A 14,608-nucleotide genomic window follows, 5' to 3' on the forward strand; every position below is an offset into this window, starting at 1 on the left:
CATTAATTGCACTATAACGTTGACAAACGGTGCCCACAAACTGTTACATAAAGTCCCAACAGCAGAGTCCCAACAGCAGTACCAACCAACACCTTACCACTGCTACACCTGGCTATCAGAGGAGCCTTGTCTGGCAGCCAAACAGGTCATTCAGCCTCATTTTCTGCCTTTAAAAAAAACATAGCTGATATGGCTTACTTGCTTAAAGAAATTTGGTTTCTACTGACGGTTGAGATGTACAAACTATGGCATAAAGGGACGACGAGCGGATAAGAGGCAATCTGTAATTTTGATTAAGACATTAATGAGCGAGCTAGGATGGACGTAGTGAATGTAACTATTTGTTCAGCACTTTGGAAATTTACAGCAACAGAATTCGTAACATTGGCCGTTCTTACAGTATTCTCCCTGTACACCAAGTCAGAACCGTAGGATAAATAAAGGGGGCATATAAATGCAATGAAAGCTCTTACAATATTTGATGATGACATTTCTCTAAAACAGGCTATAGGCTACATGGAAAAGGGACCAAATTACTAGGGTGAAGCACATGGGCTACTAACAGCTTACTACACAACATAGTATTACTTTCTTAGCTACAGTATACATATCTCCCTGGCATATTACATAATTTATGCAGCATTTTTGGACTCAACGTGTTCTGCTGTGCGCACTTGAACAGGTGGTGCAGCAGTCCTTCATGGGCAAATTTTGTCATCAAAGTCTAGCATTCTCTGGATTTATGGTGCTTTCAAGACAACTGGGAACCTTGGGAAAAAAAACAACAAGGTAGAATCATGACGTCAGTGATCTTCAGGTCAGAGCCTTAGAAAGAGGCCAGAGTTCCCGACTTGCAATTCTGAGTTGGATGACTGTTCAAAACGTATGTTCCAATCGGAGCTCGTTTTTTGCAGAATTCCCTGTTGTCTTGAACTCACTGAAGTCTGAGATTTCCCTTTTCTGAGTTTCCAGTTGTTTTGAACGCGGCAGAAGTCATGCTGGATTGATAGAGTTGGCCAATGTTGAATGTTTATCCTTTTAAACTTGGAAAAGAGAACCCTTAAACCCAGACTTGGACCACATACCCACTCCACTGAATAGCAGGTTAGTGATTGCTTTGCAATGCTTGCAGTTAGCTACTGATTCTTTCCAAACCACTCATTGTAAAATTTGTGATTTCCAACTTGTTGTGTAATGTTTATGTCCAATGGCCGATGAGCACCGATACATTTTATTTATAATTCATCTTCATTTGACAAGGATTGAAAAGGATTTACCAGTAGATTGTCGACTTAATTCATGATGAAGACTGCTAGCTAAGATTTTGAAAGTATGATCAGTCCAACCAAAGCTACGATAGATATAAAGTGATTTGACAATGTGGCCAATGACCTTAATTAAGGCTTCTTCGATGGGAACTTCTAATGGAACTCTATGGCAGCACCTAAGGGGCTTGAATTCCTGAGAGTTTCCCCGTAGCTTTTGCAGTGAAGTAGTATCCCCATGAGTGACAAAACACTGAGTTAATCACAGCGCAAATAAAGAACATTACCAACCCCTACACTCTGTATTTTCCTGCTGGCTGCCCCACAACCACAAAAAGCACTGAGCTAGGCAAAAACACCTGCATTTTGGAGCTGCCTTTTTCATTTATTTTGCTAAACAAGGTGAGGCTCACCTGCCCTGAATGACAGGTTTATACCACTAGTTTATACTTGACATTCCCCAGAGTTATATATCCTTCAAAACTTCCTTCAAAACTTTATTTAAACAAGCCTATAAACAAGTTGTTCTCATTAGCCAATCACATCTCTGCTCACCCATCTCCTCGCCCCTGATTGGACGAAAGAAACCGGATTTCTAGCTTGTAGAAACGTTATATTCGGACTACAGATCTTTAGTTCAGACTTGTAGGACGTGTAGAGATGGCACTGAAGGCTGTTTGCGTGCTAAAAGGAACCGGTGAAGTTACCGGGACCGTATTCTTTGAGCAGGAGGTAAATAAAAATATATATTTCGTTTATAAGGGAAATACATACATGCACTTTGAGACGCAGTCTGTGTCGATGGGGGGCCTCGTTCAACTAGCTAATGTTAGCTATCTTAGCTAACTAACGTTATTTGTCAAAATTGCAGATAAACTTGTGCAACTGTTTTTAGTTGATTAGATCACTAGCTAATTGTTTGTTTTTTTGGTCTGACGATGTTTTAACGCTAACTAGCTAGCTTTGTGTCTGCCTAAACGCCAGTTTCATTCAAAGTTCTGTCGTGTAAACCGTTTATTTGCTAGCCTGCTGCCGTTAGCCACTGTAGCCATAGCATGTGTGACAGCCGTTTGATTACCTGTCGTCTCGTAACCTGTAGTTGCACTTTGAAACCCTCGTTGTAAATGATAAACTCAATGTAGCTAGATATCGTAGCCGTAGCTAATATTCTGTAAGCAGCAGGGTGGAGGGGATTTATATGCGTTAAATGCTAGCTAGTTCTGCCTGTTAAACACTTAAAAAATGAACTAAACCTTAGCTAGCTGACGTTACGAAAACCCCAAATGCAAACTACACACGTTACTGTAACTACTAACACACGGCGTGTAACAGATTAATAAAGGGCGACATTTTTTTTATTTTTTTGCTGAGTCATTCTATCCTGTGCGCCAGTCCGTTTCTGCTTTCATGCCAACAGAGGACATGTAGATATGGGACCAGCCTACAGTTATTCTGCCTTGTCTCCCCCCCCCCCCCCCCCCCCCCTCATTTCCCTTGAACCTGGTCTGGTGTGTTAATATGTTATGCCAACAAAGAGGACATATAGATATGGGACCAGCCTACAGTCATTCTGCCTTGTCGTCCCCCCCCCCCCTTCATTTCCCTTGAACCTGGTCTGGTGTGTTAATCTGTCAGGCCAAATTTGCTCTAAGAAGGCGTGTGGTCGTTGAGGCCACCAAAACTAGCGGTAACTGTTGTAGCTAGCTAGTTGATCCCTCAACATTTCAAGTGTCCAAAAACAGCTAGCTACATTTGTTGTTGGTGCTATGCTAGCCCGAGTGTGTGTGGTTTGTGGTTGGTGCTATGCTAGCCCGAGTGTGTGGTTGGTGCTATGCTAGCCCGAGTGTGTGGTTGGTGCCATGCTAGCCCGAGTGTGTGGTTGGTGCTATGCTAGCCCGAGTGTGTGGTTGGTGCCATGCTAGCCCGAGTGTGTGGTTGGTGCCATGCTAGCCCGAGTGTGTGGTTGGTGCTATGCTAGCCCGAGTGTGTGGTTGGTGCCATGCTAGCCCGAGTGTGTGGTTGGTGCTATGCTAGCCCGAGTGTGTGGTTTGTGGTTGGTGCCATGCTAGCCCGTGTGTGTGGTTGGTGCTATGCTAGCCCGTGTGTGTGGTTGGTGCTATGCTAGCCCGTGTGTGTGGTTGGTGCTATGCTAGCCGTGTGTGTGGTTGGTGCTATGCTAGCCCGTGTGTGTGGTTTGTGGTTGGTGCCATGCTAGCCCGAGTGTGTGTGGGGTTGGTGCCATGCTAGCCCGAGTGTGTGTGGGGTTGGTGCCAAACACTGATACTTAGGGTGCGCTCGTAAATTCACTTTTTTGCTATGAACTGTGACTTCAGAGCACTCTCGTTTGACTGCAAGATTGCAGAATGACTGATTTAATTAACGAAAGCTCAACACCTGTTGAATATGGCCGGTGTCGGCAAAAAAAAGCGAATTTAAATTATTGCCACCAACACTCTAGATAACATGACAACAGCCTAACCAGCTCTGCTGGGACGAGTCAGTTGGTCAGTGAGGTGATTTGTGTCTGGAAGTAACTAGCCAACGTTAGTTTGGGTGCTTGACTGTCGTTGTGTGGTCAGAGCGCATCATCGACCAGAGCTTCCAGTGGTGCGCTCCAGAATGAATTTAGGAGCACCCTTAAATAGAGATTATAAACTGGCTGGTTCGGGGCTGGCTGGTTCGGGGCTGGCTGGTTCGCAGCCGTGGTATATCAGACATATACCATGGGTATGACAACATGTATTTATACTGTTCATAATTACATTGTTCAGTATAGATGTTTTCTTTCTTTATCTAGCTAGCCAACATGGTCATGCTTCTCCTATTCATCTCTGATAAGATAAGCATGTTTGTGTACCACTATCTAGCTATACACCAGCACTGGTACCAGGCATTATTAGCTCGCGAGCTACGTTTGCTTTGACTCGTAGTACATTCAGCAAGCTAGATAGCCAGCTAACTAGTGATTTTTTTTTTTTAGCATTAGGAGCTTACACATTTTAGTAACACCTTGCAAAGGAAAGAAACTAGCAGACAGTAAGATGCGCAAACTAATGGTGTATAAAACGCTTGTGGAGAGCAGCATGTCACCAAGCCGGTCAAACCATGCTGAGTGAGCAACAAAGTCCCACTGACTCTGTAGTTGAGCCAACTGCTCTCTCTCCCTTAGGGCCAGGCGCGCACCGAGAGACTGAAAAACAGCTTCTATCTCAAGGCCATCAGACTGTTAAACAGCCTTCGCTAACATCGAGTGGCTGCTGCCAACATACTGACTCATCTCTAGCCACTTTAATAATGGAAAAATTGATGTAATAAATGTATCACCAGTCACTTTAAACAATGCCACTTTATATAATGTTTACATACTCTACACTACTCATCTCATATGTATATACTGTCCTCTATACCATCTACTGCATCTTGCCTATGTCGTTCGGCCATCACCCATTCATATATTTTTATGTACATATTCTTATTCATTCCTTTACACGTGTGTGTGTGTGTGTGTGTATAAGATAGTTGTTGTGAAATTGTTAGGTTAGATATTACTGCATGTGTGGAACTAGAAGCACAAGCATTTCGCTACACTCGCATTAACACCTGCTAACCATGTGTATGTGACAATATGATTTGAGGCAGGGCATGGTGTGGTTAGTGGCAGGAGGGGGAGATGGACGACTCAAGTAGCAAATGGCATAATCTATAAAAACGTACATTTCACACGCTGGAGGTGCATATCACATTTTCCACAAACCAAACATTGAATTACCGTTATAGAAGGTAAAGTGAACTCAAATCGGTCCGTGTGTCAACACTGGTGTATGGTTATATAGTAAAATATGGTGTACCGCCCAGCCCTAGGGTGTGTGTGTGTGTATAGGCCTGTAACTTGTCTGTCTGTAGGGTGACGGTGCTCCAGTGAAGCTGACGGGAGAGATCGCAGGTCTGACCCCGGGGGAACATGGCTTCCACGTCCATGCCTTTGGAGACAACACCAACGGCTGTATGAGTGCCGGACCCCACTTCAACCCCCACAACCATACCCACGGAGGACCCACTGACACTGTCCGGTTAGTCTGGCCTCATGACTGAAGGAGTTGGGCCCGCTAGACCAGGAGTTTTGTGCTAGATGACCACACTAGTAAGGATTTAGTGGTGCAGCTGTTTATACTGTTCAACAGACAGTTAAACAAAGACCTAATAGTTATCTAGTTAATGTAATGAATCATAGCATGTGTAACTTGTCAGTCTTTTTATTATCTTCTAATAGTCTATAGGACAGACTCACTGTCTGTGGGAGAATCTCTCCATTGCCTTGACTCCTCACGTCCTCTCCTCCCCTCAAAACCATTAATGTTCTGACCTCATCCAACGTGTTTTGAGGGATTTAGTGATGGGTGTGACTCGATAGTTAAATATCTGGATATTATTTGACACTATCGTTGGGACTATATCACAATTGTATTTTTGCTCTAGTTGGCTGTACTCAAACCAAAATTCCAGTCTTTCCCCCCCCCCCTTTATAGCTTGTTCTGTTTTTATAAGGGAGTTAATTTGTTGTTTATTACCGTGATTGATCAACACTTGTTCTCCTGGCTCGCTTGTCCGTCTGCAGCAGAACAGATGCTCAGCAATATGTTACATTGAATCGTAATACATATAGAATGGTGAGAATCGAATCCATATTGTATCGGCTTCTAAATTATGATGATAATATTGTATCGTGAGGTCCCTGGCCATTCATAGGAATCAAATAAACGCAATTGTGATTCTCACTCTGATTCTATGCTTCTCGCGTCACATGTAGGCTTCAGCAACTGTCCTTATGTTGTCTGCGTGTTGGCTTGAAGCTCAGTGATTGGCTCTCGGGGCCTGATCCTCATGAATACCAATAACATTCCGAAAGTATTTAGACCCCTTGACTTTTCCCACATTTTGTTACGTTACAGCCTTATTCTAAAATTGATTATAATATAAGTATATAATTGGACATGATTTGGAAAGGCACACACCAGTTTATATAAAGGTCCCACAGTTGACAGTGCATCTCAGAGCAAAAACCAAGCCGTGAGGTCGAAGGAATTGTCCGTAGGGCGCCAAGACAAGATTGTGTCGAGGCACAGATCTGGGGGAAGGGTACCAAAACATGTCTGAAGCATTGAAAGTCCCCAAGAACAGAGTTGGGAGGCCCGTCTCCCCCGATTGCTTAGTTTGTCTGGCAGGCCAGGTCTAGGAAGAGTTTTGGTGGTTCCAAACTAATTCCATGTAAGAATGATGGAGGCCACTGTTCTTGGACCTTCAAAGCTACATTTTTTTACATTTTACATTTTAGTCATTTAGCAGACGCTCTTATCCAGAGCCAATTTCATACCTTTTCTTTTTTTTTTTTTTTTTTTCCTGTGCTGGCCCCCCGTGGGAATCGAACCCACAACCCTGGTGTTGCAAACACCATGCTCTACCAACTGAGCTACAGGGAAGGCTACAGATGTTTCATGGCTTGGTTTATGCTTTGACATGCACTGTCAACTGTGGGACCTTTTATAGACAGGTGTGTGCCTTTCCAAATCATGTCCAATCAATTGAATTGACCACAGGTGGACTCCAATCAAGTTGTAGAAACATCTCAAGGATGATCAATGGAAACAGGATGCACCTGAGCTCAATTTTGAGTCTCATAGCAAAGGGTCTGAATACGTAAGGTGTTTCTGTTTTTTTCCCCCAAAATGTCTCAACCTGTTTTAGCTTTGTCATTGTGTGTATAAATTAAATTTCGTTTTTTTAGAATAAGGTTGAACGTACAAAATGTGGGAAAAGTCAAGGCGTCTGAATGCGCCGTAGGCCATCAACGAATCATACGGTCTGAACTAAGACTGTGATATGACGTTGCTACGAGCAACCGGATCAGCCGCAGATTTAAAAACAAAACATTCAGAACACAACTTCACATTCTTAGTTGTCGGGAAGTCTGCTGGAATTTTCTGTTTACGTCGCTTACTCTACCTGTTTTTAAATGCTATGTTGACTCTTATTGAGTAGATCTGTGATGGAATCACATGCAACAATAGTGGTTTTGGGAAATGTCAACCACCTGCTCTTGGCTCTCATTGTTTTTGCTACAGTGTGCACTTTTTAGGGGGGAGGGGGGAACTATTTTAAAGCTGTACCCTTTCCTCTGACATCATATCCTGTCTGTGTTGCTAGGCACGTAGGGGACCTTGGCAACGTGACTGCAGCAGCTGACAGTGTGGCTAAGATCAACATTCAGGATGAGATACTGTCTCTCGCTGGACCCCACTCTATCATCGGCAGGACCATGGTGGTAAGACCCTGTTTTTCAAGTGTCTATCTGACCTACTTTTTGAGCAGCATTTTATTCCTAATGAACACAACCACACTTAAGTTTTCTCTACATAAACACAACCCTGTTTGCTCTCTCTGTCCTCGCTCTCTTTTTGCGTCCCTCCTCCCCCCCATTTTTATCATTAGATCCATGAGAAGGCTGATGATCTGGGAAAAGGAGACAACGAGGAGAGTCGGAAGACTGGCAACGCTGGCAGTCGCCTGGCCTGTGGAGTTATTGGCATTGCCCAATACACACACACACACACACACCCTTACTGGGAGCCCTAGAACACACTAGCCACTGCTTAAAGACCACCGTAGCTACCCCCGAACTCTACCTAGACCTTTATGGCACCTCATCTGACAGAACTGTGTCCCAAATGACCCCTAGTGTTTATATAGTGCACTACATTTGAACAGGGCCTGTAGGACTCTGATCAAGACTAGTGCACTATATTATATGGGTTAGGGTGCCATATGGGACAGAGACCCTGGCTTCTGAGGGCTTTGACTCAGACACACAGCCCAGGACGTTGAGGTTGCAGCGGTGACCCAAATGACTCCCTATTTAGACCAGAGCCCTACGATGCAGCGGCTAAGGGTTGTTTTTGGGGTTTGGTTTCTAATGACCACAGAATATAAAGCGCTTATTTAAAAGTTGACTATCAACCGGTATATCTGTTGGTCCTGCTAAGACTGTTGTTGCTTCCTGTCTATGTGATTCATATTATTCTGTTGTACGCTGTCCCAAAAGCTAGTACAGAAGCGGTGAACATGTTATATATTTGTAAGTTGGAAATGGCACCCTAAACCCTCTGTGTAGTGCAACATTTTTTTTGATCAGGTGCAATTTTGAACACATCCGTTTTATGTTCACTTTGCGTACCAAGCTGCCCAATAAAGAACTATGGTGTTACTTGATTGTGTTTATGTTGCTGGTGTTCCTATGGTCCTCATTGTGGCTTCTGAATTACATTTTAGTCATTTAGCAGACGCTCTTATCCAGAGCGACTTACAGTAGTGAATGCATACATTTCATACATTCTTTTTCTCCGTACTGGTCCCCCGTGGGAATCGAACCCACAACCCTGGCGTTGCAAACACCATGCTCTACCAACTGAGCCACACGGGAATCCCAGTCTCGTCACGTCCAGTGGAGGATATTCGGAAGGAAGTTAACGTGTTAACAGGATGGTTGGAGTTGAGGGCTACAGCTGTAGGCAGGGAGGATTTTTAGAAATGTAGAATTATTTTTTGGTTCTTTCTGTAGCATCCAGAGTAAAGGGTTAGTGCCAGTTTTTGAATAGAACAAACTAGACAAATATTTGTTGACTCAAAAGTGAAAGGTTGTGTACCAACTATCTCTGCAGTCATGAGTGTTGTTGACCGCTGTGTTACTGCTCACACACACACACACACACACACACACACACACACACACACACACACACACACACACACACACACACACACACACACACACACACACACACACACACACACACACACAGGCCACTGACTGTCGGACTCTTGTAGTACATTGAGGAAAGATTGCTCTTGTCATGTTTTTGTGGTGCCACTAGATGGTGCCATCGTCCTGTCTGTTCCAGTCACAGGGAATGGTTGATGACGGTGAGGAAGAGGTGAAGCCGGAGGGATAACTCAGCCTTGTCTCGTAACAGGTGGCGTTGATAAAATGCTCCCCCATGCGAGGCCTTTTTATAATGTAGATCAAATGAGTGTCGAATTTAGTCAACGACAACAAAATAGAATGACTTGATCAAAAATAAGTTTCGTACTGCTATAAGTAGGAAAAGTTGGCAACTTGGAGAGGAAAAACACCACCTGTGTTCCTGTTCACACGTTGGGCTGTGGCGGTCAGGACTTCCTCCTTCAGCTGGTGATTTATTAACCAAATAACTGGTCAGTCTCATGGTAATTGACTGTTAACATAAAGACATTTAGTATCTCCCGTCTTCCATACAGCCTACAATCCACTAATGCTGAACTTTGGAACATCTAAATATTTAAAAAGTCTAATAAATGCATTTTATATAGCCTACACCTTGACAATAAATCTTATTTTAGATGGGTCTAAAGAAACATGAAAATATTTATTTCAGAAGAACTGAAGTGTACACTTGAGTTGTCTATGTTAGGCTCTGATGCAGGCAAGAAGAGTTGGCTTAACGAACAGCAAAAGCACTAGCCTATGTCAATCTACTATAGTACAAAAGTTGACCTATTCTATTGGTTAACTTGTCCTTCTGTGCAACAAAATATATATTACAAACATACTCTGGGACAGTTGTGGGATGTGATAGATCCCAAATTAATACAACCACCCATTAAAAAAAAAAGCAATGAGGCTGATCCAACAGATCAGAACGTTCAGCTTAAAAATTTTATAAAATAGAGTAGGCCTAGTTTATAGAAAGCTGATGGGATCCTCCTCTTTTTAATAGAGGCCATCACTCTATTTTCTCCCGCAATTGCATAGCCTATAGAAATGTTTAGCAACATGAGATCATGGTCTCATGAATTGTTAGATTTTTTAAAAACACATTTGCATTGATGTCAGAGTGATTAGAGGGACAATCGAGTGCTGAGTACCAGGCAGTTAGCAAGTTTGGTAGGTTACTAATGACCAGCAGCAGAATCAGAGCTTGGAGAAGACTAGTTACCGTGACTAAACAGTCACGTGGAATTTGACCGCCGGTGTGATGTTTTGATAAATATTAATCTCTCGGACAAGGGGACTTTTAGCAATATATTCGGCTCACAGATTCGAAAAATGCTAATTAGCATCAAGGTAGGCTCCTGCATGTCGTTTCTAGCTGACACCTTTGCTAACAGGTATTGTGGCAATTTATAACATGCACAAGACAGTTCCAGTTCTGTTAGCCTTTAGCCGCACCCTTATCCTACTCCTCCTCTGTTCCTCTGGTGATGTAGAGGTTAATCCAGGTCCTGCAGTGCCTAGTTCCACTCCTATTCCCCAGGTGCTCTCATTTGTTGACTTCTATAACTGTAAAAGCCTTGGTTTCATGCACGTTAACATTAGAAGCCTCCTCCCTAAGTTTGTTTTACTCACTGCTTTAGCACACTGCCAACCCGGATGTCCTAGCCGTGTCTGAATCCTGGCTTAGGAAGGCCACCAAAAACCCTGAAATTTCCATCCCTAACTACATCTTCCGACAAGATAGGACTGCCAAAGGGGGCGGTGTTGCAATTTACTGCAGAGATAGCCTGCAGAGTTCTGTCTTACTATCCAGGTCTATATCCAAACAATTCGAGCTTCTACTTCTAAAAATCCACCTTTCCAGAAACAAGTCTCTCACCGTTGCCTCTTGTTATAGACCCCCCTCTGCTCCCAGCTGTGCCCTGGACACCAGATGTTAACTGATTGCCCCCCATCTATCTTCAGAGCTCGTGCTGCTAGGTGACCTAAACTGGGACATGCTTAACACCCCAGCCATCCTACAATCTAAACTTGATGCCCTTAATCTCACACAAATTATCAATGAACCCACCAGGTACAACCCCAAATCCGTAAACACGGGCACCCTCATAGATATCATCCTAACTAACTCGCCCTCCAAATATACCTCTGCTGTTTTCAACCAAGATCTCAGTGATCACTGCCTCATTGCCTGCATCCGTAATGGGTCTGCGACCAAACGACCACCCCTCATCACTGTCAAACGCTCCCTAAAACACTTCAGCAAGCAGGCCTTTCTAATCGACCTGGCCCGGGTATCCTGGAAGGATACTGACCTCATCCCGTCAGTAGAGGATGCCTGGTTATTCTTTAAAAGTGCCTTCCTCACCATCTCAAATAAGCATGCCCCATTCAAAAAATGTAGAACCAGGAACAGATATAGCCTGTGATTCACTCCAGACCTGACTGCCCATGATCAGCTCAAAAACATCCTGTGGCGTTCTGCATTAGCATCGAATAGTCCCCGTGATATGCAACTTTTTAGGGAAGCCAGGAACAAATATATACAGGCAGTTAGGAAAGCTAAGGCTAGCTTTTTCAAGCAGAAATTTTCATCCTGTAGCACAAACTCAAAAAAGTTCTCGGACACTGTAAAGTACATGGAAAATAAGAGCACCTCCTCCCAGCTACCCACTGCACTGAGGCTAGGAAACACTGTCACCACCGATAAATCCACTATAATTGAGAATTTCAATAAGCATTTTTCTATGGCTGGCCATGCTTTCCACCTGGCTACCCCTACCCCAATCAACAGCCCTGCACCCCCCACAGCAACTCGCCCAAGTTTCCCCCATTTCTCCTTCACCCAAATCCAGTCAGCTGATGTTCTGAAAAGAGCTGCAAAATCTGGACCCCTACAAATCAGCTGGGCTTGACAATCTGGAGCCTCCCTTTCTAAAATGATCTGCCGAAATAGTTGCAACCCCTATTACTAGCCTGTTCAACCTCTCTTTCGTATCGTCTGAGATTCCCAAAGATTGGAAAGCTGCTGCGGTCATCCCCCTCTTCAAAGGGGGAGACACTCTAGACCCAAACTGCTAAGGTCTTCGAAAGCCAAGTTAACAAACAGATTACCGACCATTTCGAATCCCACCGCACCTTCTCCGCTATGCAATCTGGTTTCAGAGCTGGTCATGGGTGCACCTCAGCCACGCTCAAGGTCCTAAACGACATCATAACCGCCATCGATAAGAGACAATACTGTGCAGCTGTATTCATCGACCAGGCCAAGGCTTTCGACTCTGTCAATCACCGCATTCTTAGCGGTAGATTCAACAGCCTTGGTTTCTCAAATGATTGCCTCGCCTGGTTCACCAACCAACTCTGATAGAGTTCAGTGTGTCAAATCGGAGGGCCTGTTGTCCGGACCTCTGGCAGTCACTATGGGGGTGCCACAGGGTTCAATTCCCGGGCCAACTCTCTTCTCTGTATACATCAATGATGTCGCTCTTGCTGCTGGTGATTCTCTGATCCACCTCTATGCAGACGACACCATTCTGTATATTTCTGGCCCCTCTTTGGACACTGTGTTAACAAACCTCCAGACGAGCTTCAATGCCATACAACACTCCTTCTGTGGCCTCCAACTGCTCTTAAATGCAAGTAAAACTAAATGCATGCTATTCAACCGATCGCTGCCCGCACCCGCACGCCCGTCCAGCATCACTACTCTGGACGGTTCTGACTTAGAATATGTGGACAATTACAAATACCTAGGTGAATGGTTAGACTGTAAACTCTCCTTCCAGACTCACATCAAGCATCTCCAATGCAAAATGAAATCTAGAATCGGCTTCCTATTTCACAAGAAAGCATTCTTCACTCATGCTGCCAAACATACCCTCGTAAAACTGACCATCCTACCGATCCTCGACTTTGGCGATATCATTTACAAAATAGCCTCCAACACTCTACTCAACAAATTGGATGCAGTCTATCACAGTGCCATCTGTTTTGTCACCAAAGCCCCATACACTACCCACCACTGCGACCTGTACACTCTCGTTGGCTGGCCCTCGCTTCATACTTGCCGCCAAACCCACTGGCTACAGGTTATCTATAAGTCTTTGCTTGGTAAAGCCCCGCCTTATCTCAGCTCACTGTTCACTATAGCAGCACCCACTTGTAGCACACGCTCCAGCAGGTATATCTTACTGGTCACCCCCAAAGCCAATTCCTCCTTTGGCCGCCTTTCCTTCCAGTTCTCTGCTGCCAATGACTGAAACGAACCGCAAAAATCACTGAAGCTGGAGACTCATATCTCCCTCAATAGCTTTAAGCACCAGCTGTCAGAGCAGTTTACAGATCACTGCACCTGTACATAGCCCATCTGTAAATAGCCCATCCAATTACCTCATCCCCATACTGTATTTATTTATCTTGCTCCTTTGCACCCCAGTATCTCTACTTGCACATTCATCTTCTGCACATCTATCATTCCAGTGTTTAATTGCTATATTGTAATTACTTCGCCGCCATGGCCTATTTATTGCCTTACCTCCCTTATCCTACCTCATTTGCACACACTCTATAGAGACTTTTTCTACTGTATTATTGACTGTATGTTTGTTTATTCCATGTGTAACTCTGTGTTGTTGTATGTGTCGAACTGCTTTGCTTTATCTTGGCCAGGTCGCAATTGTAAATGAGATCTTGTTCTCAACTAGCCTACCTGGTTAAATAAAGGTGAAAAAAATGTAAAATAAATAAAAAAAATACAGAATTGTCAATTTAAAAAAATGTAGGCAATTTAGTCATTACAAAATTTTGCTAACGTTAGATAGTTTAATCCAGGGATTCTTACCTTTGCCTCGATTCAGCAGTCTCGTCCAGATCATCATGGTATTTGTAGTTCTTTATGATAGCCACATTAGCAGCTAATTAGCATTTCATGTTTGAGGGGTAAATACTGGCCAATATATTGATAGAAGTCACCTTGTCCTAAAGAGATTTACACGGTTATCAAAATGTCACGCCAGGAAAAGTCTACACGAACCACAACCCTTATTTTAAGTGTTTCTAAAAATCCCCTATGGGAAAAATGAATGGTGGAAAAATTATTGGAACCATTTCCTTATTTGACTGCTAGGTTTTATGGGTATTATGACTCGTACTCTATACCACAGATGGAAAAATGAGCCACATGTTTCACCTGATGTATAAATCTGATGCATCCGGTTGGTGGTTGGCGGAAGCCCAGTGGGTGAAGATGAACATTTTGCACATTTTTCTCAACCAAAACTAGAATCTATTATGAACAGAGTGGACTAAGTTTTGTATACTTTAACCTTTGCCAAAGTAAAAAAAATGTTTTGCGTTGTTTCAGAGTGCAAGAACGAATTGAGTTATTGCACATGCTCACTTCACAGAGTGGGCGTTCGCTAACGGAAATATGCATATACATGCTACAATGCACCAATAGGATCTCGCTAGCTTGTCCTTGGCTCTGCCCACCTCCTTGCTTGTTCTGTCCTCTATGATTAATTTGCTCCCATTGGAA

The 14,608-nt window shown here is 43.7% G+C and overlaps 1 protein-coding gene across 2 annotated transcripts; it reads left to right on the forward strand.

The window, feature by feature from the left end:
- Positions 1 to 1,827: 1,827 nt before the first annotated feature.
- LOC100136454 (superoxide dismutase 1, soluble) lies at positions 1,828 to 8,523 on the forward strand. Of its 2 annotated transcripts, none has more exons than XM_082957500.1 (4): positions 1,828 to 1,997; positions 5,169 to 5,335; positions 7,467 to 7,584; positions 7,752 to 8,523. In XM_082957500.1, exons 1-4 carry the CDS (start codon positions 1,926 to 1,928, stop codon positions 7,893 to 7,895), a joined length of 501 nt encoding a protein of 166 aa, XP_082813626.1. In that variant the 5' UTR covers positions 1,828 to 1,925; the 3' UTR covers positions 7,896 to 8,523.
- The last annotated feature ends 6,085 nt before the right edge of the window (positions 8,524 to 14,608 follow it).

This window comes from Salmo salar, chromosome 11 (genome assembly GCF_965601325.2).
Source record: "Salmo salar chromosome 11, fSalSal1, whole genome shotgun sequence".
NCBI classification, from domain to species: domain Eukaryota; kingdom Metazoa; phylum Chordata; class Actinopteri; order Salmoniformes; family Salmonidae; genus Salmo; species Salmo salar.